Source organism: Protopterus annectens, chromosome 2.part1, assembly GCF_019279795.1.
Source record: "Protopterus annectens isolate FY-2018-M chromosome 2.part1, PAN1.0, whole genome shotgun sequence".
Lineage (NCBI taxonomy): Eukaryota > Metazoa > Chordata > Ceratodontiformes > Protopteridae > Protopterus > Protopterus annectens.
In genome coordinates, this window is record NC_056729.1 from 559,190,305 (window position 1) to 559,217,043 (window position 26,739).

Consider the following 26,739-nt stretch of genomic DNA (forward strand, 5'->3'; position numbering starts at 1 on the left):
GAAGCAACTGTATAAAAGATCAACATGCCAAACATTAGTGTATGCATGCAACAGAAAAGTTGGAAATAAATCTTTTAAAAAGCTGTCATGTATAAAAGGTGGGAATAATAACTTCTTATCACAATGGCTATGCTATTTATATTATTTTGGAATGTAAATGGCCTCACAGCTATTAACAAAAAGGTAAGAGTTTGAGTTATATTAAGACACACCGAGTTTAAATAGCAATGCTACAGAAGACACATTTGGAAAGAAATGAGCATAAGAATTTGATAAAAAAAATGATTTCAAGATGTGCATTCAACAGAATATCAGGCACAAAAGGAAGGTAAAGGGGGGTAATTATACTAATTGTTAGAGGGGTTCCAATACTGATTAAAGCCGAAAATAAATAGTTGTAAACTGGTGGCAGTAAGGGGCTACTTGTAACAGAGGATTATGCTGGCTTGCATTTATATTTCTCCTAAAACTGCTATTATGGAGCTTAAGAAAACTGCAGGAGAAATAATCAGATTTCAAAAAGGAATTTTACTTATAGGTAGGGATTACAACTTGATAAGCAACAGTGAGGATGTTATCTGGGGGACCTAGAAGGGAAATACAAAAGAGGGTTGATTTCTGAAGAAATTTATACTGTTTGGTGGGAAAGATGTCAATTCACTAGTAGGAACTCGAGAGAATTTATATATTATTCCCTAATATACAACTGGGCTAGACTAAACAGAAATTATATTTCACAGAAGCATGTGTCTTTACTTGAAAGCTTTGGCATACAACCAATAACTATTTCAGAACATGCGCAAAAAAAACCCCTAAGATAAAAATGTTTTGTAATGAAGTAAAAATGAGACATTGGTGCTTTTATCCCTATCTGTTAAAAAGAGAGGAATTTAAAGACTGGGTAGTGAAAATCATTCAAGACTTATTAAGGAAGATGGAAATACTTTCAGAAGTTACATTTAGTGAGTGGGATGAAATGAAAGTGGAGTTTAAAAATTGGGTAAAAATAAAAGAAAAAAGACATGGTTAAGTAACAAATTATTTAGAGGGGCTGACAAAGGCTTAAGTATTGCAGTATAAGACAAATCTCAAAGAACAAAAAGAGGTGCAAATGCAGACTGCTAAAGAGAAAATAAGGGAGTATCTTGATAACAGGCATGAGACTAAAAGGATTACTGTTAAGCAACTGATTTTTTGATAACTCCAGAACACAAAAACTTTTTTTTTCTTTTCTAATAAACATCTTTATTAAATTATCACGTATGGCATATGCAATCTTACATTTATATAAATGAAAAACAAACATTGACACCAATTTAGTTGCAAATATCATATATCACATAATCTATCCATTCATTGTCAGTAAAACATCACATGGTTCATTTAAATCCTGTCTCTTAAACCTGGTTTCTTTTATGCATAGATTGTTCCCACAATTCCCATTTTTCCTATTTTCTTTGCTCCCTCCCTTTTCCAGTTGTTTTCTTTCTGTCACTATAGTCACTATTTCTAATAAAGTTGATCTAGCCTTTGATTTCCATTTTCTAGTAATTGCTATTTTGGCAACCACCATAATTAGACTCAGCAAGGCTTTACTGTGTCTAGGCAATTAAATAATCTCCCTGGTCAATTCAGTCTGCTCACCCAGCTTCTCCAATAGAGCAGTCTGCAGGGAATCCCTAAAGTCTGCCAGCTCAATATACTCCCAAAAATATGTTCCCAGCTGCCTTTTTCCTGCCCACCACACCTCCAACATTTGCTATCCACCTGAGGAAAAACTCTTTGGAATCTACTAGGGGTATAAAAATATGTATGTAAACACTTCCAGGCAAAGATTTGAAATCTTCTAGACTTTGCTGCATATTTGGGATATACACATATATGCCCCCATTGTCTCTTTGTGAACTGCTTGTCCAGTTTCTCTTCCCAATCCTTTATAAGCTCCTCTGATTGATTCTTATAGTTATCACGCAATATTTTATATACTCTACTAATTATTCCTTTTTTAACAGCAGCTTCCGTTCTAGATTCTACTAAAAACTCTACCAGTGCTGGTCTTTTATTAAAGAGCCCCCTATTTCTTTCTCTTTGCCTATACTCTGATATCAATTTTTGATAGGGAAGGCAATCTCTAACCTGCAGTCCAAATGAATTCTTGGCCTCTTCCCATTCTATTACCTTTCCTTTTCTAGTTATTAGCTCCCAATACCTTGGTTCCTTTGCCAGTTTTCTCCATTAAATTCCAGCCTCTTCTTACCTATTATCTGTATCCTTAACCACAGTCATCCGTATCGGCAGACTCTTCTCCATTCTCATGATGGTTTACTTGTTAGAATACTCCTTGGTATTTTATGAATGTACTACTCTGTATAATTTTTGCTGTTCTCCTTAAGAATTTGTATCCAAGAGCCCAATCTCTCATTATTTCTTGAGGTTCCCCCTGTATCACCATTCCTTTCCATTTTGAATTATAGTTTTCTGCTTGAGCTATATACAATAACCTTAACTGTGTTGCTCTAAAATACCCTCGCAAATTGGGCAATCCTACTCAGCCTTCTTCTACTGGAAGAACAAACGTATCCCACTTGACCTGTGCAAAAGACTAAAGGGACTAAAAACATTTTAACTGCTTGTATTTTAGTATCCATAACCATATAACAAAGCTTCCAGTTTCTCATTTTTTTGTATTCTCTTTTGTTTAGTATCTTCCCACATATCCCTAGCTGCCACAACAGAGTCATTTCTAATTCATACTCCTAACTGGATATTGTTGGACCAATTTGTGTGTGTGTAGGTACATAATTTACCCCTATTGCCTTTGTTTTAGCTTCATTAATTTTGCAACCGGAGCTGATTTGAAATGGTCTTAAAATATTCCACAACACTGTAATGTCCCTTTGTGGTTTTGTCATTTATAAAATAATGTTATCTGCACACAGAACCAGCTTTTCCTGACTACCATACCGGCTCTATATTAGAACGTCGACAGGGCAAAAGAGCGAACGCTATTACATCGATACATCTTAAGCAAAAGCCATTAAATCTTGAATGGCCAGAACAGTGATTTGTTTCCCAGGGAAAAAAAATCGCTGGGGCATTGTCAGGAATTTGACATTTCCTCCATTGTAGTGCGATCTCAGAGCTGGCATATTTAAGTGTGTGGGGGGGTGTGTGCAAAGCCCCCCCAACCTTATTTTGCCTGTTTTTTTTTTGTTGGCCCAGCGATTTTTTTCCCTGGGGGGAAAAAAATCACTGTTTTGGCCATTTGAGATTTAGTAGTTTTGCTTAAGATGTGTCGACGTAAGAGCCCTGTCGACATTCTAATATAGACCCGCCATACCACCTACATCTTGAACTTGAGTCCCTTATTTTCTTTGCCAATGGTTCTAAATACAATGCAAACTAAGGAGAAAGTGGACAACCCCGCCTGTTTCCTATACTCAAGCATAAGTTATTAGAGAGGACCCCACCCCCTTTAATTTGCACTTCTGATCCCTCATATATACATAAACCTTAAAATTTTATCAGGGAAAGCAAATGCTTCCATTGCCCTGCTCACAAAGTCCCAAGTCTACTCTGTCAAATGCTTTCTCTGCATCAAGACCCATCAATAACAGTGGCATTTTCTTATATTCTGCTTCCCTCTGGGATCATCAATGTTCTATTAATACTGTCAAATGTTTGCCTCCCCTCCACAAAACCACACTGATCCATAGCTATCAATTTTGGTATCACTTTTGAATTTTTTAGCCATTAAAGACAAATGCTTTATAATCATGGTTTACTACTGAAATGGACCTGTATGAAGCTGGATCCGATAGACCTTTACTCTCTTTAGGTATTACTGTTACATCACTTTTTTCCAGGATGCTGGTACTTCTCCTCTTAAAATACTCAAACAAAACCTTCCAAATCTTTATCATTTTTTTCCTTCCTAGCTTCCAAATTTCCACAGGAATACTGTCTATTCCTGGGGACTTTCATGTAGACTGGTTATACACAGCCATTTTTATCTCATCTCTTACTATCCTGTTAGTAATTGAGCCTCATCTACCCTTAACTTTGGCATATTTAATTCTTCCACAAACATTTCCATTTGTCACTTTTCTGAATTTCAACATTTCTCTGCTTTATACAAATTTTCAAAAAAATTCCAAAATATTTCTAATACTTCTACAGGATCACTTGTTATCTTCCTTGTTATAGACTCCCTAAGCTTGGTAACAGCCCTTTCCACTTTCTGCTGCCTGAGCCGTTGTGCTAAAAATTTTTGTGCTCTAGAATTATTATCAAAAACAGTTATTTAACAGCAATTGTTCTACATTAGTGCATATTATCGACGTAATCTCTCATTTTCTGTTTAGCATTCTACAGTTGTTCCTTTTCTTGTTCTGAGAGATTCCCTCTATTTTGCAATACTTCTGCATTTGTCAGTCCCTCTAAATAATTCTTGTTACTTCTTCACCATATCTCCCTTTCCTTTATTTCCACCCTAGTTTTAAACTCCACTTTAATTTTATGCCACTCCCTAACTATATTTTCAGAAGAAATTTCTATCTTCTTTAGTAGCTCCTGAATTGATTCCAAAATCCATTCCTTAAATTCCTCTCTCTTCAACTGATAGGTGGGAAAGTGCCAGTGTCTCATTTTTATTTCATTACCTTGTGTTTTTATTTTAGTTATTATTGGTGCATGATCTGAAATAGTTATCAGGTGTGCCTCAAGACCTTCAATTAAATGCACATGCTCCTGTGAGATATACACTCTATCTAGCCTAGCCCAGTTTTTGTCTCTTGGAGAATAATATGTAAATCCACTCTGAACTCCTAGTACTGAATGCATGGCTCTCCAAGGCAACCTGCACCCTTACGAGAAACAGGGATAAGCTATGGAAAACCAGGAAAAAATACAAACCTCCCTCTGACTGACAAAAATACAGAGAACTTAGAAACCAGACAAAAAAACACATTGCTAAAGACAAAAAATAATTTTATTTCAACCCTCCTGCAGCTCTAAAATCTAATTCCCAAACAATTCTGGAACTCAATCAATCAAATATTGCAACCTGGTAACACCTCCTCCCCTAATCCCTACCCAAATGGGACACCTGAAGACACTGCCACTGTTATCAACTCTTTCTTTATAGAATCTGTAAGAAGGATGATTCATACAAGCTCCCCTCTACCTAAAGATCCTAATCACTCTACTCCACCTTCTAGTTCCAACTCCTCTAATCTTTTTCTTTTCCAATCTGTTTCTACCACTTATATCAAATCTCTACTCTCCAAATTAAAACCTTGCTCAACCTCCGCTGACAACATTCCTTCCTACTTCCTCCACCTAGCAGCTAATACTCTTGCCTTTCCTGTATCCATCTTGATTAATCACTCTATCTAAAGTTCCATCTCTCTGGAAAGAATTTTATACATTACCTATCCACAAAGGAGGACATTCACTAGACATCTGTAATTTTAGACCTATAGCAATCCTGTTACCTCTCTCAAAACTACTTGAAAAATGTATATATAAGCAAACCCTGCAATATCTATTACAGGAAAATCTACTTACTCCTACTTAGCATGGATTCCGCCCAAAACATAGTTCAATTACTTTTTGTTTGTTTTTGATAGTTCAATTACTGCCTTAATCTCCTTTACTAACATGATACCCCTGGCTCGTGATAACAACAACATTGTCTCCTGTTTATTTCTAGACCTTTCTAAAGCCTTTGATACTGTATCATACTCTTTACTTCTGGATAAACTGACTAATCTTAATTTCCCTCCTGCTACTGTAACTTGGTTTTCCAGCAATCTCTCTGATCAATTACAATCTATGAAATGACTCTCTGCACTCTCCCCCCTTCCCATAAAAATGGGCATTCCTCAAGGTTCCATACTAGGTCCACTGCTATTTAACATTTTTACAAATCTACTCTATACTTCTCGCTCTCACTCATCTCTTGTACAATACACAGATGATTTTACTGTGATTACCATCACCGATTCTCTCTCTTATCTCATCTCTAAAACTCAAGCTGCTTTCACCTCTGTGGAAGCATGGATCACTAACAACCAACTAATTCTAAACCCTAAAAAAACAAGCTCTTAGCTCTTTCTCCCAAAAATTCTTACCCATCTCAAAATCTACTTTTACCATACTGTCTCTCAATACGACTCCTATAGTAGCTGAAACAAGCACCAAACTTCTAGGTGTTACAATAGATGATTGACTTAAATTCGACTTGCACATCAACAACTGCATCAAGAAGAATCATCAAAAAATAGGCCTCCTATATAGGAATAGAAAGCTTCTCACTTACAAAGCCAAAGTAACCCTGTCTCATTCCTATTTATTACCTAGTCTACTATATGGATCTCAGATTCTCATGAACCTTAATAAGACACTCCTAGCAAAACTTAACTCAACCTATAATAATCTAGTCAGATTCTCTGCCCAACATACCTTTAAAACTCATTACCATGTCTCACTTAAACACCTAAATTGTCTGGAACTACCCAATTTGCTTCTTCTCCCTCAGCTCCAGATCATTCATTCTATACTATATCAACCTTACTATTGCCTAGCCTATCCTCCTTTACATCTCACTACTCTCCCAAGTAGACTATGCCGCAGCTCTGATCAAGACTTACTATGTATCCATAAACCTAGGACTAAAATGGGGAGCAACCTATATAGCTATCACCCTACCACTGCAAGGAACAAGCTTCCACATCAAATTAGATTAATAAATCAACCTAAACAATTCAAAGCAGCTGCCAAAGAACACTTAAAAACACTCATTGCCTCTGTACTCATCTACCATAAATTGTATTGACCCATAAACTAATAATTTTTTGACTGCTACCCAAAATTTTAACCTGTACTCCCTTCTGCTCTAGCACATCTATTCCTCCTGACCATGCCTATCTCTCTTACTATTATTATTTATACCTTGGCTTAACCTCTCTCTCACTACATCCCTCCCCTAAATCATCTGTTAAAGTAACGAATGACTATATAGTACTAATACTTTAATGACTGTACGAATATTTCTATTTCAATTTCTCACACAGAATTACTACTAATGATTACGTATTAATATTTGAAACTTGCATAATGTCGTAAACATAAGCAAAAAAGCTACTGCATCTGTAATTTGTTTTTATTGTATAATGTTTCTGGAGCTTTTCTTCCTGGGCCTCTACTGAAAAACGGCTAAGTGCTAGCTCAGTCAGACTTTTCCTGGTCAACAAATGTAAAATAAATATCTTCCATGCTAAACATTTTCATAAATTTCTTCAAAAATCTATCCTCATTTGTTATATTTCCCTTCTAGGCCCCCAAACACATCTTCAGTGTTGCAAACCAAATTCCAGTCTCCACTATAAGTAATATTCCTTGCTGAAAGCTGATTTCTCCCAGAATTTTCTTTAGCTCCATTATAGCAGTTTTAGATGGAATGTAAATGCATGCCAGTGTAATCCTCCTCCTTTGCCAGAAAGCCCCTTAGCACTATATATCTTCCATTATCTTTTTTCCTCTTCTATCATTATTGGAGATCCTCTTAAAATTAATTTAAGTACGCCTCTTTTCCTTTGCCTCAGATATTCTGCTTAATAACTACACTGAAAACCTTTATCAAATTCACATGTTCGGTTCTTTCCAGTTGTGTCTCCTGTAGCATAGCTATTTGCACTCTACGTTTTTAATATAGTTCACTACTTATTCTTTTTTATATTTATCTGTAAAACCATTCAGATTGAAAGACATCACAGAAAGCATCATTTTCTTATACAGTTATAATTACCAACTTTATGTACAACTGTTTTTTGTTAAATGCCTAGTTCCAACTTTTGTTATGTGAATGTACTGTTCTCTACCAGCTAAGAAAACACTTGAATGCTTTCAGTAAATACTTTATCCAAGCCAGTTCTCTATTAAATTTTCTTCTAGTGACATACAAACTAGACACAAAACTGCCGAGGATACATTGTTTACCAGAAAAAAAGTCTTGTAATATTATTCTTTTTCATTTGCATGCTTTGTAATAAACGTGTTACTAGATAACACCCAGTGTCTCAACCCAGTCATTTCCCTATGCAAGCATGAGAAAAAGCACCCCTCCATATGGAACCAATAGCCCTCCAGAACACACACCAGCACTACCTTCACATAAAAACAAAAACCACATACCCATCTTTGCAGAGGCTCTCAATAAAAATCTACCCAAAGAGCAGAGGCCTCCAAGGCAGAAACACACTCAACCACCACAACACAACACTAATCATGAGACACATAACTCTCCTAAACAGTGCGCCACTCAACCAAAGCCCCTAACACAAAACAGCATACCCAACACACTAGTCATAGGTGACTTGATAGTGACGCACACGATGTCCCACTCACTAGGTTGAATAAGGAGAAAGTAACAGTCAGCTGCCTGTCAGGTGGCAGGATCCGCCTTATAATGCATGCACTCAGGTCCCTAAACAACAGGTACAAATATGACTGCCACTGTACATATGGGTGTAAATGACCTGAGATGTACCTCCCTGGACCACATGAAAAGAGACATGGAGGAGTTCTTGGATTATGTAGCCTAGGCAGGTATGACCCTAGCCCTGAGCAGCATCCTACCATCACTCAGAATGACACCACAGTACAAGCAGAAAATGACGGATTTCAAAAAGTGGCCAAGCTTCTGGTGTCATTCCAAGGGGATCCAGTATCTGTCTGCCTGGGATGACATGACTGACAGACCTCGATGTGTTGCCAGAGATGGCCTGCATCTGTAACCCCTGGGCTTCCGGATACTGGCTAAGGCTCTTGCCACCCCTAGAGTGCCTATTTTAGGCTGTGTTCCAAAGACCGAATTACCACCATAACAGCTACAAACATATGCACTCTAAGGGTCATGCTGCTCAATGCTAGAAGTCTAAATGTCAAAATACACTAGCTCGAAGCACTCCTTAAAATGGAGAACATCAACATTTGTGCTGTATCTGAGACCTGGTTCAAAGCAGCAAAAAGCACCCCTGCACTACCAGGCTATAACTCATTCCACACCTTTTGGTCCCAAAACTTGGACTGAAGCTCCAAAGATGGTGGTGTTTCAATATTCATAACGGATACGCACACCTCCAGACTGGTGCCCAACATAACACATCAGAGATACCTCAGGTGCAGCTAACACTGGGTAAGACAGCGATTGGGGGGGGGTGGCCTAACGGTTAAGGTGTTTACTTACAAACACAAGGTGCAGGGTTTGAGTCTCACAAGGGATAATTGGCTAGGCTTAAAATGGCTCGCAATGGCAGTTAGCCTAGTACTAACCTATGAATCTATTCAGGTCATAGCCTGCTATAGGTCCCCAACCATGTCCCAAGACTTACACTCCACGTTCCTAAGCACTCTGGAGAATATTAGGGTCCAACCTAACACTCTCATACTGGGTGACTTCATCTACCCCTCCATTAACTGTGAAAACTACTCATGTACTAATACACTTGCCCAACGTTTCCTGGAATTCATTAATTCTAGTGCCCTGGACCAGCTCATTCTTACCTCCACTAGAGGTAGGAACATCTATGACCTGGTCATTACTAACATGGGTGAACGGTGCTCTACACCAACAGTCAACTCCTCCCTGGTTAGATGTGACCACAAACTAATCACCTTGGAAATCCACACACCCCCCTCCCACAAAGGTAACCACCATGAAAAACTTCTCCAAAACTAACTTTGGGCTCCTAAAAACAGAGGTGACTAACTTCACGGCATCCATGCAAATGGAGAATAGTTGCAAGACCGCCGAATCATACACCAATGCACTGTATGAAGACGTACACAACTGCATGGACCTCGCCATACCCAATAGAACCAAGACAATCTCCTCCAAAAAACAGAAGCCAATCTGGTGGTCCCCTGCCATAAACAAACTCTGCAACAGGAGGAGGAAACTGATGCGGAATAAGGTGAAGTCCCAAGACTGGAAAAACTCCATTATCAGCCTCAACAAAAAGTTGAGATCCCTCATCAAATCCTCTAAAGCTAGCTATGAAAACAGAATTGCAGCAGATAGTAAAGACAACCACAAGGCCTTCTATAGTTATGTAAATAATCTCCACAGCAATACCCAGATGTCCTCTGAGCTACTGCACAATGGTACCTCCTATACTGAGCCAACAGATATTGCCAATATACTGGCCGACAGATGCAGTGCCAACTTTACCCCTCCCCCCAAAGGACCAATCACAATACCAGTAGATTGCCAGGCACCCAGTATTACAGCTGCACAGGTTAAAACAACACTGTCCAAGGCCAAGAATACAGCTTCTATGGGACATGACACTATCCCTGGCTTATTTCTACATGAACTACAGAGTGAACTGGCACCACACCTGTATGCCCTATTCAATCACAGCCTCACCTCAGGCTTTGTCCCTATCAAATGGCACAATGCTACATTCATCCCTCTCCACAACGGAGGAGTGACTACAGACCCTGGGAACTATCGCCCCAATAGCCTGACAAGTCTGATATGCAAAGCTATGGAATGCATCATCATGGACCTAATAAACAAGGATACAGGGAATCTCCAAACTCTGGATCCCACACAGTTTGGTATTGTGAAGGGTAGATCATGCTTGCTCAACCTGGTCGACTTCTTTGAGTCAGTTACCAGAGGTGTGGATGAAGGCAAGGTGGTTCATACAGCCTACCTTGATCTGGCCAAGGCCTCTGATACCATTCCCCACTCAGGAATCATAGAAAAACTCCCTAAGCTAGATATCAACCCCTATATCACTAGGTGGGCTGCAAACTGGCTCACAGATAGAACCCACAGTGTGAAAGTAGCTGACTCCAAGTCAGACTGCCGACCAGTCACAAGTGGAGTCCCACAAGGTTCTGTCCTGGGTCCTCTCCTGTTTGACATCTACTTCTCTGCTGAAGTCCAGGCCAACACAAAGCGACTCTGGCTGAAAAAGTTCACAGACGATTGCAAGTTGTGAGCTATTATTAACTCCCCAACTGATGTTGGCATCCTGCAGAAAGGCCTCACTGAGACCAACGACTTGTGTCAGAACCATGGCCTTAAGCTCAATGCCAAAAAATGTCTCATCCCCTTTTGGAAAAACTTGGTTCACATAAATTATCACATCGATGGTAGTCCACCGAACACAGAAGGCATTATAAGAGATCTGGGAACACAGGTTGACAGCGACCTCTCTTTTGACCAGCACACTGCCACTGTGGTCAGAAAGTCCTTCTATGTCGTCCATCCATCTTATTACTACAGGTTTTGCATCCAGGAAGAAAGAGGTCACTGTCTCCCTCTACTCTTCCCTCATTAGGCCAATCATCAAGTACAATGCCCCATTTGGCATGTACCTCACTAGACACCTGCAACAACTGGAGAGGCTGCAAAAGTACCTCACAAAAATGATCCTAGGCCTTAAACAGTTGTCCTATATGGACAGGCTCAAACAATTCCAACTATTCTCTGTCTCATATCGCCTACTTAGAGGCAATCTCTGCTTGGCTTACAAAGCCATGTCTGACCCAGTTCTGTTAGAAATGCTACAGCTAAATAAATCCCAATCCCTCCACACCACACGCTCCAGAGACCTCAACCTCATTATCATAAACAGAAGATGCTGGAGGGTCAGGTTCATAACCCAAAGACTGCCCATGCTATGGGATACACTTCCCATACATGTCAAACAGAGCACCTCACTGGCCCTCCAAGGGAAATCTTGATGAGCGGATGGGAAATAGAAAATTCACCCGGGGATCAGTCCAGTGGCTCTACTCGACAGAGGCACTGGGAACTAATGTCAGGTGGCACAGCGCCAGGGTAATCCTATGGGCTAGGCTTGTAAAAGTTACAGGGGCATTAGCCTACTACACATCTATGAAGCTATATAAATGTAGGATTGCCTGTATCATACTTGATAATTTAATAGGAATGTTTCTTGTTTAAAAAAATAACTATTGCTGTCTAGAGCAGTGGTCTCCAACCTTTTTTGCACCAAGGACCGGTACCAATGTAAGACAATTTTCCATGGACCGGCCATCTCACGGCGCACACAAAAAAGTAGATATTTATTTATTTATTTGACATTTGTTTAATGAGGAGGCCAGACCCGGGGAGAAAAGCTCCAAAGTACAATAAAAAGACAGTTGGCAATAATTACCAAAAAAAAAAAAGTGTACATTCTGCTTGACAGCATAACACTGATCTACTATGGTGGATAGGTAAGTACACCTAATGGCAACCTTACTGATTTTATGTTTATAAGAGCAACATTTAAAATCTGTCCCTATTATTTGGCTCTGTCAAGCATACCTCTCAATTGTACAGATTTTCACAAAATGTCCAGATGTCTCATATTTCTGGTCTTTTTCTCATAAAATTGTTTTCTGGCAAACCACTGGCAGATCATTGAGGTTGAAGTCAGAAAATAATGACAGACAGTTGAGTTTCATACTCCATACCCTTCAGAAAATTCATGCTAATGCAAAACCTGTATTTTTATCAACTTTCCAAGTTTGTAAGAGCAGTACTTAAAAAGGTCCCTATTTTGGGCCTTTGTCCCCCCCATTATTTTGGCTTTGTCCAGACTTCTTCATCTAAGTAAGAGGCTGACAGGTATTCATACCTCTCAACTGTACAGATTTCACAGTGTCCAGATTTTTCCCTCTGAGTTTTGATCTGTTCCTCATAACATTTGTAATTTTCTGGCAAATCACTAGGATGATCTGAGGAGGACTGAATTCCCTAAATAATGATACACATTTGTATTTCAGACCTCATATCCTTCAGGAAAATGCATGATAAGACAAATCCTATTATTCTAGCAACTTTCTATGGTTATAAGAGCAATATTTAAAATCTGTCCCTATTTGTCCCCCCATTCTGTTAGGTTTTTGTCCAGATTTTTTGCACTACTAAGAGGATGAGAGGTATGGTGTGTGCGTCTGTGTGTGTGCATGGGTCAGACAGAGAGAGAGAGAGAGAGAGAGCGAGATAGTGAAGAGTGAGAATGATCACTGGCAGCAGCAGCAATGAGGTTTGTGTACCTTTTGTCCATACCACACACATACAGACACACACACACACACTCACACGCACACACAAGCACACACACAAGCGCACACGAGCGCACACGCATGCACACAAGCGCACACGCACGCACACAAGTGCACACACACGCGCAGAGTCTCTTTTGCATTCATGCATGCATTCACTCACCCACATCGCTCTCTCTTTTCCAATCTCTCACACAGTCACTCCCTCATTCATACCTGCATTCACTCACATATCACTCTTACTCTCTCCCGATCAAACACACACTCAGTCACATCCTCACTCATACCTGCATTCATTCACACATCACTCTTACTCTCTCCCAATCAAACACACACTCAGTCACATCCTCATTCATACCTGCATTTATTCACACATCGCTCTCACTCTCCCGATCTCTCACACACAGTCACTTCCCCATTCATATCTGCATTCATTCAGACATCGCTCTGTCACACCCACATAAGCATTCATTCATACATCACTCTCACTGTCTGTCACACCCACATACCACACACCCACTTACACATTCATTCATACATCGCTCTCACCGTCTGTCACACCCACACGCCACACACCCACTTACGCATTCATTCATACATCTCTCTCACTCTCCCGATCTCACACATACAAACACACACAGAGTCACTTCCCAATTCATACCTGCATTCATTCACACATCACTCTTACTCTTATGATCTCTCACACACATATTCTTTTGCTTTCATGCACACATTCACTCACACACGCAGACAGACACAAACACACTCATACAGGCATTCATTTACCTGATGACCCGGTACCAAGTGCTCCACGGCCTGGTACCAGTCCCTGCCCTGGTGGTTGGGGACCGCTGGTCTAAAGTATGAAAAATTAAAAAAAAAAAAGAAATGCTGCCATTAACTGCTTTTATAAATCCACACAATGTATCTTCACTGACTTCCCAAACAAAAAAGGTGTCGCAAATTAAACAACTGTAAGCTTTGAGGTTGTTGTAACTTAGACTATTGCTGAGAATGTTATTTTCTCAAAATGACATCACCGAATTCAGTGAGGTTTCTGTGACTGAAGTCTTTGAACTTCAATATACTGGTTTCTGTGGGTTTAGATGCTTTGAGGGTAAAAGTTACTAGTTTATGATCTGGCTTAACCAGGGAAGGAATTCCCAGATGATTTCTTCAAGAAGCTATACTGGTAATTACTAGGTCAAGAATATTTCACCCTCTAGTTGGGTTTGTAACAATCTGATCAACAGAGTTTTTATTTACTACATCCAAGGACTTAGGAGCATATCATACAATGAAGATGTAGGTACTCTAGTTAATTAAGGGGGGTAGTTAAAGTCTTAAAATCACAGCGTTCTTATTTACAAGTAGTTCATCCAACACATTCAGGAATCTTGCATGAACTGTAACAGACATGCAAGGTGTCATGTAATAAGCAATAAACTGATAATTTCTTTTGTTTCTTATGATGTGGAATTCAATAAGCTCTGTCTGACAATCTCTGGGAACCTGTCTACAGGTGATATGTTCTCTAACAAATACAGCTAAACCCCCACAGTTGCCATTATGTCTGAAGGTTTGGCAGGCACAAATCCAGATAATGACACTATCTTATTCACACTTGACCTTACACTACCAGAGTTCACTGAAAAACTTTTTACCACAATTAGCATTAAATCCTGGTGCTACAGTTAATGTTAAACATTACCTCTTTATGATGCTACCAGCCCATCAGAGGCTAGTTTACATGGGAAAGGATTTATATTTTCAGATTCAACTCAAGAAGAGAAGTGTTCCCCACCCCAAAAAAATAGGGCAGAACAATTGCTAAAGCAGTGGATGTCTACACTGCAGTAGGAACAACTTAGTGCACTTATTTTCACATTCAGATGTTTGTTTTAAAAAGGACTGCGATGAAGCAGCTGAAGATGCAAATTTGGGGAACAGAGAACAAGGCTGGTATCAAGGCAAACAAACCTTATTAAGAGTCATAAGTTCAAGAAAGCAGGTTAAACTGCTCTTTTTCAGTGCCTACAGCACATCTGTGAAGTAAGGTTCTGCCTTTGTGGAAAAGGAAAAGCCTTTTCATTGGGAAGTAAACTGATTGAGGTAGGCAGAGTTCAACTGTTTGGTGGTGGTGAGTCGAGTAATGAAAACGACTCGCTACCAAATTTTGAGTTTATACTGTTGGACATATAGATGGATGGAAGGAGGGCATCCTATGTAGATCAACTGATATAGTAAGAGTACATGCTACACTTTGCTGTGAGGGAAAGGTTAGTTTGCTTTTTATTTGTTGTATTACTTTATTGCCTTTTTCTATTTCAAATACTGTGATTTGTTTTATTTACCTTGTGTTTTACTTGTATTCTGCTTTTAACTGCATATTAAAACTTGAAAAAAGACCACAGCGCTGTCTCTTGTGAGTCAGGCAGAAATTAGTACAGGTCAATAGAACAGGTCAGTTAAAGTTAATCATGTGTGAACTGAGGGTGTGGAGCTAGGAATTAAACCTATTTAAGGGGTAAAATAAAACATTTCAGAGCTTTACTAGAAAGGCTCACCCAGACTCTGCTACACTTTGCTGAGAGGGAAAGGTTAGTTTGCTTTTTATTTGTTGTATTACTTTGCCTTTTTCTATTTTGAATACTGTGATTTGTTTTATTTTCCTTGTGTTTTACTTGTATTTTGCTTTTAACTGCATATTAAAACTTGAAAAGAGACCACAGCTCTGTCTCTTGCGAGTCAGGCAGAAATTTGTTTCCCCACCCTCCCACCCAGTTACACTGTCTTTCTAATTGCCTTCCCCATATGTTAATTTGACCATATATCTAATTTCCTCTCTGTTTTTACTGGCTTGTGTGAGTAAGCACAAAATTATCATTTTGTGAAATCACTCCCCTTCAACTATTTAATTTATTGGCCATACTACTGTATTCCATAGTACCAGAATACAAAAGTGACCACCCCCTTTTTCAATCTATCTTGCTGTTTTAAAAATAGCGACTCTCCACTAAAACTTACCTATTTAGACAGGTAGAACTTAAGTTACCTACTTTCACATCTAACTCCTCTAGTGCACACTGCAGTGTTTAGGATAAACCATTTGTTTTTTCATCTTACCTTTAAGTATCCCTGTGACTAGCACTTGCTTTAAAACCTGCTGGAAAGCAATAGGAAGTCTTAAACTGATACAAGCAATCAATTCTCCTTGCTAATAAGGAGAAATTAATCGTAGGCACTAAACAGCCTATAATTGCAAAGTACCTTGCTAAAGTAAGGGAAAACAGCTCTTGTACTTTACAAAAAACAAAACAAAACAAAAAAAAGCACCAATCCAGGCAAGTCCAAGGGTCAGCTTCCAGTGAATTCTCCTGTCCACCTGGTGAATCTGGGCATACTGGGACAATGCAGCAATTGCCTCATGTACACAGACAACCCTCTCCTCCTACCACTCAACACTACGGGCTTCGAGAGATACACTTATATAGCCAAACTGGAAGCAAAGCTCTCTCCACCCAAGATTGTGCTAGACAGTCAAGAGGAGAATGTTAACACCCACACTACACCTCAAGCAACATATAGCCCTTCTAAACCCACACCACCAACACCCACACACAGCAACACTAAGCCCACATATGTGGAGGCCCTTAACAGTAACCTGCCCAAGCAACAAGGCCCTCTGAAGCTGAAATGAAAAAAAACACTAATCACAACCAAAGTGTCACATAGCTCAACACCAGTGTGTCACCCAACAACAGCCCCTAAGGCAAGACAATGTACCCAACACTTTAGTCATAGGTGACTCTATAGTCAAGCACACTGATGTCCCACTCACCAGACTGAACAAGGAGAAAATTACAGTCAGCTGCCTGTCGGGTGCCAGGATCCACCACATAATGCATGCACTCAAGTCAAGACTCTGTCATTGTCCATGTTGGAGTGAATGACCTGAGACATACCTCTCTGGACTACATGAAAAGACACATGGAAGAGCTCTCGGATCGTGTGGCCCAGGCAGGTATGACCCTAGCCCAGAGCAGCATCTTGCCTTCGCCTAGAATGATACCACAGTATAAAGAAAAAATGATTGACTTCAACAACTGGCTAAGCTTCTGGTGTCATTCAAAGGGGATCCAGTATCTGTCTGCCTGGGATGACATGATCGACAGACCACGATGCTTTGCCAGAGATGGTCTGCACCGGTCACCCCTGGGATTCAAATTACTGGCTAAGGCTCTTGCCACCCCTATAGTGCCTTTTTTAGGCAAAGTTCAAAGGACAAAACCACCACCTTAACAGGTACAAGCATGCAAAATCTGAAGGTAATGCTACTCAATGCTAGAAGTCTAAACCTCAAAATGCACTCCCTCGAGGCACTCCTAAAAATGGAGAACATCGATATCTGTGCAGTAATTGAGACCTGGTTCAAGGCTCCAGAGAGCACCCCTGCAATATCAGGCTACAACTCTTACCACACGTTTCGGACGCCAAACCAGGACCGAAACACTAAAGGTGGAGGAGTGTCCATATTCACCAAGTATATTCACAACACCAGGCGAGTTGCCCAACAAAATGAGTCTGACATTCTCCAGGTGCAACTAACAATAGGTAAGACTGAATTCCAAATTGTAGCTTGCTACAGATCCCCCACCATGCCCCAAGATTCTCACTACACCTTTCTAAACATACTGGAAAATATTAAGATACAACCAAACACCTAATATTGGGAGATTTCAACTACCCTGCCATTAACTGGGAAAACTACTCGTGTACCAACACCTTTGCCCAACGGTTATTAGAATTCATAAATTCCAACGCCCTGGATCAACTAATCCTTAGTCCCACCAGGGGCTCCAATATCCTAGACCTGGTCATTACCAACATGGGAAATTGATGCTCCACACCTATGGTCACCCCCTCGTTGGTCAGGTCTGACAATAAGCTAATCACCCTTGACATGCATATCCCAAACCCACCCCCCAGTAAGGAAACCTCTGTAAAAAAAACTTCTCCAAAGCCAACTTCATGCTACTAAAGTCAGAAGCGACAAACTTCATGACACCCATGCAGATGGAACTGAAAGTTCGACTACTGAATCCTACACTAAGGCACTGTACGAGCACATCCACTCATACATGAATCATGCCATCCCCAATAGAACCAAGACGCTCTCCTCATAAAAAAGAAGTCCAATCTGGTGGTCCCTTGCCATAAACAAACTTTACAACAAAAGGAAGAAACTGTTGCAGAAAAAAGGAAAATCCCAGGATGCAAAAAACTCCCTTACCAGCCTCAGTAAGACGCTGAGATCCCTCATAAAATCCTCCAAACCTAGTTATAAAAATAAAAATTGCCAAAGATTCCAAAGACAACTTCAAGGCATTCTATAGCTATGTCAAGAATCTAAATGGCAATGCTCAGATCTGCTCTGAGTACAACAGAATGTCATTAAATATACTGATCCCAAAGATATTGCCAACATCCTGGGAGATCGATTCAGTGCAAACTTCACCCCCTAAAGGGCCCATCTCAATACCAAAAGACTGCCAAATTCCGGTAATAACGGCCACACAGGTAAAAAAACGCACTCTCCAAAGCTAAAAATACAGCATCCATGGGACCAGATGACACCCCAGGTTGTGTACTACATGAACTACAAAATGAACTGGCACCTCACCTAAGTGTCATGTTTAATCGTAGCCTCACAGATACAATGTAAACGAGTTAAGTGCAGTAAACCACCAAGAACACAGTTACTATATTCAAGGAAAATAAATCCACAGTAGTAGAAACACTTAATTTATTAAACAAGATAAAAGCTTTCGGGATACAGCCTTCCTCAGTTATTACAATTCATTTAAAAATACAATGCATTTTATATCTTCTATTGCATAGTGGCACATGACACAGTCAGCCAACAGAATAACAAATTCAATTTACAATCATTAACTAAATAAAACATAAAATACATAAATAATAAACATTTTCATTAAATAAATATATAGGCATTATTAAAAAGACAAATTATCATGTCATTTATATTGCATTTGTTTCTCCATTAAATATGGCTTTATAGTTATCATATTGTTTAAACCAGGAAACTTATCAGCACCATCCCCCACCCTGGAATCATAGATAAACTTACTAAGCTGGGCATTAGTCCCTACGTCACAAGATGGGTTGCCAACCGCCTTACTGACAGAACCCACACTGTAAAAGTAGCCGACTCCAAATTCAGCTCCAGACAAGTGACAAGTGGAGTACCTCAGGGTTCAGTCCTGGGACCACTCTTGTTTGGCATCTACTTCTCTGAAGTACAAGCCAACACTAAGGGACTCTGGCTAACAAAGTTTGCAGATGACTGCAAACTGGGAGCCAGTACTGAATCCCCAAATGATGTGGATATTCTACAAAAGGCCCTTACAGAAACAGATGCTTGGTGCAAGAGCCATGGCTCAAGCTCAATGCCAAGAAATGTATAGTTATCCCCTTTGTGAAAAAAACATGTACCTGTGAATTACTACATAGGTGGCAGTACACTAAACACCAAAACTGTGATAAAAGACTTAGGGACACAGGTGGACAGTGGTCTCACCTTCGATAACCACATTGCCACAACAGTCAGAAAATCCTTCTATGTGGCACACCTCATCACCAAGGGCTTTTCATCCAGAAAAAGGAGGTCATTGTCCCACTGTACTCATCCCTCATTAAACCCATTATAGAATACAACGCCTTGTTTGGTATGTACCTCTCAAGACATCTGCAACAACTAGAAAGGTCGCAAAAATACCTCACTAAAAGAATCACAGGCCTAAAGCAGATGCCCTATGCTGACCATCTAAAAAAAACTCCACCTAATACCTGTTGGATATAGTCTACTCAGAGGCGATCTCTGCTTAACATATAAGGCCATGTCAAACCCAGACATGTTGGACATGCTACACTTAATGAAATCCCAATCTCTCAGAGACACATGCTCTAGGGATCTAAACCTTGTCATCACAGTGAACAAAACATGCTGGAGGGATAGGTTCCTGACCCAGAGACTCCCCAGACTCTGGAATAGACTGCTCATACATGTCAACAGAGCACCTCTTTGGCCCTCTTCAAAAGAAACCTTGATGATTGGATGGGAGATAGGAAATTCATCCCGGGGATCACATCAGTCGCCCTGCTAGATAGGGGTCCAGGGAAGTAAATGCTGTGGGAAGAAATAGCCACGGAATTATGGCTAGGCTTGTATAGGCTCTAGGGCCGATAGCCTAGTACCAACCTATGAACCTATATCTGTTATAACTAATTCAGGGGACCTTCATTGATGGGTTGTACGAGTTGGCTAAATTTCATTAAGTAAAACATCAGGGTAGCAAGCGCCAGAGAATAGCTCAAAACAGCAGTTCAGAAGAATGAGTTCTGAAGCAGTCACACCAATGGAAGCCTCACTTCTGGCATGGTCAAGACAATAATGTTCGGTAAAGGTAAGCAATGAACACCAATTGCAAGTTAAACAGAAACAAGTAATAAAGGCACTACTGAAGCAAGCACTGAAAGAAAACACAAATCTAGTGAATATGGTTTTAAATGCATTTTCTAACAGACGGTTCAATGCTTCCTTAAAAAAGAGGTCACACAGATGGCAGGTTCAGCAGCCGTTCAGTCTTTCTGAACTATGACACACATCAGATAAAATGTGAATTCACAGTTTATACTCAGCGTTGGAAGGACTCTTTCCTCCAGCTCCTGCCTCAGGAAGGATATAAGTAGGCAAATGGAACTGTTTAGGGAAAACTCAGAAATCACTTTGGGAAGAAATGTGACAGTCATTAGAGATACCAACCACGTGTAAAGAGCAGATATGATTCCCCATGTTTGACGGCCTATGCCTCTGAGTGGCTGCAAGCAGAAAAAGTGTTTTCCAAGAGAAGAAATTCAATACCACCAAACCAGCAAGCTTGAATGGTGGATAAACAATTCTGTCAATCACAAAGTTCAGAAATGTGGAAAGGAGAAGCTTCTTCATAGGGGAACAAAAATACATATCTGTAACCTGTCAAACCAATCTGTGGTGTACTACAAACATGCCAGCCACAGAACCATAAAGGGAGAAGCAGCCGACACACAAGCACCTTGGCCGTTGAATAACTGAGGTCCAAAATGTACAGATGCCAACAATAGTTTCGGACTGCCTGAAAACCAATCAAATGCAGTGTTAGAAAATACTACTTCACCCAGGGCACCATTTTCATTGGCAGGAGTAATACAGCCCTAACGAACAGAAGGCTCCCTAGTAACCATAATCAGTTTTCAGACCTAGTCAAACGATCTTTGGAATCAAAGGATTTATATCAGTAGCTAGGTTTTGAGGTGGACATGAATTCTGCTGTGATGACAGGAAACACAGACATGAATGTAATGGTCTCCTCTATCAAAAGGGGCCAGAGTAACTGAAACTGTACTCTTATTAGCCACAAAGGGACAATAAAACACTAAAAACAAGAGAAGCATCTTACTCTGCCATGAAGTAAAGAAACGGATCTGTAGAACATCCCACTTCCAAAAGAATTAAACAAGACACAGACTTCAAATATACAGCTCCAGGACAGGATTAGAAGTGTAGTTCAGAAAGTTGGACTGCTCATTCACATTCTTTGGGATATGAACCAAGCAGCCCATGATGCCCTTTGTCCCGGATGGCCTACCAGACTTGCATCAACTCTCATTACTGTACACGTGGTACAACCTTGCCCCCCCCCCCCCCGTTTGCTTTTTTTTTTTAGATATCACAAAGTGTATTGGTTGTCTGATAAAATAAAGAGTCAAGCTAGAAAAAAGCTCTGTCTCCAAAGTTTTTTTGACTGATATGGAGCTCCTTCTGCAACAGGGACCAGGTCCCAGAAACTGTGTGGGCACATAGGTGGACTCTCAACACCACCAGAGAAGCATCTGCTGTTATGCCCATTGACAGATTCAGCAGCATGAATGGGAAAAATGGGAGCTTCACCAAAAGACAGGTGGAAGACATCCATAACTTCAAGCCCATCATCAGGGAATGACAGCAGAGATCCATGATGGACCAGGGACTCAGCAGCAATGGTCTCAGTCTACTGCAACAACTGGAATCTTCAGAAATGCAATAAGCACCACAAATACAATGGTAGCAATCCACTCCAGAAGGAACAGTAGAGTACCACCCTGTAGCCTTTGGAGCATCCTTACCCAGGCTTCCAAATCTAAGACTATTTGGACTCTCTCCCAAGGAAAGAATGATCTGCTCCAAAATGTGTCCAGCTCCATGTATGTGAAGGCTATCCTCTGTGAAGAGTAAGAGAGGACTTCTACTTGTTTATGGTCACCACTACAGACTTCAACATGGAAAGTGTTCTTGGTACTGGGCTACCAAGACTGTTAATTTATTAAAAAAATATATATGAAAAATTTTGCTAGAAGAATTAAAGGAGAAGGATAAAAAGTAAAATATTGCATTATACCTAAAATGAACAACTGCTATTTCCATGAGGGTAAGAGAGGATTTCTTCTGGAATACGTTCACCATTAGAGACTTCAACATGGAAAGTGCTTTTGGTACTGGGCTACAAAGAGCCAACTGTACATGTATGGGATGCAACAAACTTCTTATCCTTCAAGGATTTAGGGACAGTGGCCAATGCCAATGAAACACTACTGGAAAAGAAAACCTAAATGGCAGCAAACTGCATTGGAAGTGACATCAATCCAGAGGGAAAAGAGAGGAGCCTCTTGTGTGCAGCCAAAAGATATCCACAATGTTCAGTGACACCACCCAGATAACCTGGAGTACCACAGGTATCACTCCTATCACAGACATCATCTGTAACTAGACACACCAGATGTGCTGTTCGAATTCAATAAAATCCTGAATGTGATGGTATCTGGCCAGAAAAAGGTAACACTATCATCAATCCCTGGCACTGCTCCAAATGAGAGACAACCCCTGTGGCCCCCTCCTGACAGTAAAGTCTGGGCCTGTTTCAAGAGATCCACTAAGATGGTCTGACCTTTCAGCTAGGCCCTTTTTGGGAAGGCCATGGGCTCCAAAACATGGGTGAGCATGAGTTCATCAAACACACAGTACTCTTCATCAATCACTCTCTAATCTGCAGTGAATCTGGAGCCCCACAATCCCACATGGGCAACCACAAACCATAGTCAGGACTACATCAGCTGGATGGCCAAAATATTCCATATGATGCTTCACAGCTTCCTTGGACAACAAAGTGGTTTCTTCCTCTTTTGGGGCTTGCTAGATCTAGCAAAGGAGGAGGAGGAAGACCATAAAGACCCTCCACAGTGGTGACAGTCTGCTTTCTTCTCAAAACATCATCCACCACATTGTGAAAATTCAGGATTAATGGGTGTCTCCCCTTTAAACTGGGCATCCAGCTCAGGCTTTTAAAACAACAGATCTCCAGTTAGAGGCTACAGCAGACTACACAGAAGCCCACCTGAAAACCACATACAGAATCTGAAACAGGTGGTCCACAAGCCTTTAAGTGCCTGACTAAGACAGATGAAAAAATCAGCAGATGATATGAAAAGCTGAGGGTTTAAGCCCCAAATAGAGCTCTAGATCCTCTTTATGATGCTAAAGGAGCAAAATGCTGTGGTATCTGGGACCTACAATGGACCAAAGAGCTCACAAAGGAGTCAGCTCAACTATGACTGCTACGGGACTAACACGGAGCACCACACAGTCTTCACTGGACTGCAATAACTCAGTATGAATGTTTCCTAGCAGTCAGAACTGCATCCTTGATAACCATCTACAAAAGGTTCACCGAACCTTTTTCCCAAACACTCATTCAGAATTCTTTTGGGAGATGGAATGGAGTCAAAGGCCAATCTATACTGAACCTCAAAGTAAGGTCTCTCCACACAAGGGGTCGGTCATCTAGGGAGAGCTGGACCGGGTGTGGAGAATTTCACTGCCTCGTCTATCCTTAAGTCTATTCAGTTCATACCATATTTTACTGGCCAAGATCCATTCTCTTTCTCCAGTAATAAAATTAAAATGTTGGGAATTCTAAGAAAGTAGCCAAACAAATAAATGAATGAAACAGACAGAATAGATGAACCAAGCTACAAAAATATGTTTATGTGCTAGGAGATGGGGTATAGTTAGCAATGGTCTATACATATATCTGGTCAGTTAATCTTGAAATTCTGTGTTTTTTTTTTAATGTTAAGTTTATAATATCTTTACCATACAATGCCCATACTGTCAATATTATCCTATCACCAGTATCTTCAGCTGCTCAGTCAACCTCAAACTAGTCTGACCTGTATTTCCAAAACAAACTCTTCCCTTTGCTAGGTGGCTTGTAAACTAACATACATGTTTTGTTCCTTGTATCTAAAGTTTGACTGGTGAGTTTTGAATCACAAAATAGTAAGAAAAGAAGAAGACACCCATCTCTACTATCTTGTGAAATATCTTCTTCAAGGTAATTAGGCTAACCTCAAAGTCCTCATGAAAAGTTGCCTACTGGGAAAAGCAAACTACTACAAAGGCTTGCTCACGTACCAAAGACTGTACATGCTCAAAATACATCCTCAGCATTGCATAAAAACCCTGTGATTCAATAAAAACAGGCAGAAACTCTACCTGACTGCTTAGGGTTCTGCAATATGACACCTTATGACAAGTGCCCTGAACGGGCCAGTCAGAGCAAAAGCACCCAATGTCCAGAAATGGGCAGGGATGACAGTGAAAGATGGACAGATGGGTAAGAAAGTATGATGTGCCAAAGGTTAGAAGCCTAGAGCACATGCAAGTGCCAATAGCTGGCTTAAAATCAACTTTTCAGCTGCAATACTCTGAATTGTGTACAGCATAGAGGTATTACTTATTTTAAAATGCAGCAAATTCTTCAAATTTTAGTGTCATCATCACAACACCATACTGATGCGACTGATCAGAACACCTGAGAGAATAACATGGTATGTATACAAATGTATTTCTACTTCTGCTGTATTTGGATTGTGTTCAAAATTAGCATGCCATGGTACTAAATATTCTGGCAGTAAAATTACATAAGCAAGCAATGCCCACAGCTACCATTCAAATGTACACATCATTTTCTGATTAACAGATCAGGTAGATGACGGATGATGCAGAAATGCTGCTTTCTGCAACGTATAGAATTCTAAACTCCGAAATGCATCCAGTTTTGAAGGTTAACTACAAAACAGCAATGCACGGCCAGTTACACAGTACTTCAAACCAACAATTACTGATTTCATTTCAAGATAAAAAAAATTGCACTGTATATGAAGTTTATGTTTATTTTTAGATATTACTGAGTAAGGTTGCTTGTAAAAAGTTTATTTTATATTCTTTTCCATTCCTCTAAAATAAAACACACAGCAAACCAACTCTTAGCTAACTGCACCAAAACAATGCTTTCAGTAAAGTGTTGTTTTAATTTACTCAAAATACTGAATGATAGAGAAGATCTGATACCTGCATTGTGTTAACAGTCGAACCTTTGGCTCCCGACTGAACCATCAACTGTAGGTTATTCTCTGGGAACTGTCTGTGAAGTCCCTGTGGCATGCACACCTAGAAATGTATGACAGAAATAAATGTAAGTACATTACTAAAAAAGTTGCGTTTTATGAACACTGAAGATAAAGGGCTCATCCTCTTAATGTTGCTGACCTTCATACTCAAAACGCTTTAGTAATGCCAGCCAAACAAATGCACACAGAAGGAGCAATAGGATAGAGGACAAAATAAAAGTCATATACAAGAAATGCTACTGCTTTTCACTTGGTCTTTTTGTATCACAGACTTCTATTCCTCTCAAACCTGATGAATTTGTATATCAGCCTGATCAACAGAACTTTTCTTTCATTTGTACTAACAACATAATCTTGACAGTCATCAATGGAACACTGCAAAATTTTAAAACAAGATTTACAGCAAAACTTTGCTCTGAGGTGCTACAATAAATGATACCACCAGTATAATTTTTTTATCTGAGGTGCTGCAATAAATATACCACCAGTACTTAAAAAATCCTTTAAAACTTTTTTAAAAATATTGCCGGTGGTTTAAAAAAATCCTTACAACACAGTTCCCATGTACTTTACTACACATACTGCACTTATAAATAACCACTGTGCTAACAAGTTGAAGGGTCGCTTAAAACTCAGAACAATTTTTCCTGCTATGGAATTTAAATAAAGGGCGAAGTGTATATATAAAAATTTACAACTCATGTCTCCAAAAATAACTTAGAACAACTTTTCTGTTTTTGTATCTCAGCCTTGCACTTTGTCAACTGATACCCGATTCCTGTTCTCCTCCTTAACATTTTGTGTCAGGTTAATTAATATGTGTACTTTTTCCAGTTTTACCAGTAACCAGTAATTCTCTCCCAACACAATCCAACCTGTTCTGAAATGGCTCTACATTTAATGCGAATGACCTTAATTTGAATCTACCACTATACCACAATTTTAGCAGTTTATCTACAAATACTTTACTTGGGAGGCAAAGCATAAAGGCTGTGAATAACAACGTGGAAATGAAGATCAATGAGCCAGTGAAAGAAAGGGGCATCAGACATCCTGTTTCCCCATCTGAACGGTTAA

The 26,739-nt window shown here is 39.9% G+C and overlaps 1 protein-coding gene across 1 annotated transcript in view; it reads right to left on the reverse strand.

Annotated features, from left to right (window-relative positions):
• Positions 1-26,739, reverse strand: part of POLR1A (RNA polymerase I subunit A) — a 2,269,619-nt gene that overhangs the window by 1,113,493 nt on the left and 1,129,387 nt on the right. The window contains exon 19 of the mRNA XM_044062330.1: positions 25,604-25,702. Coding sequence (XP_043918265.1) covers positions 25,604-25,702 — 99 coding nt within the window. The remainder of the gene's footprint in view (positions 1-25,603; positions 25,703-26,739) is intronic.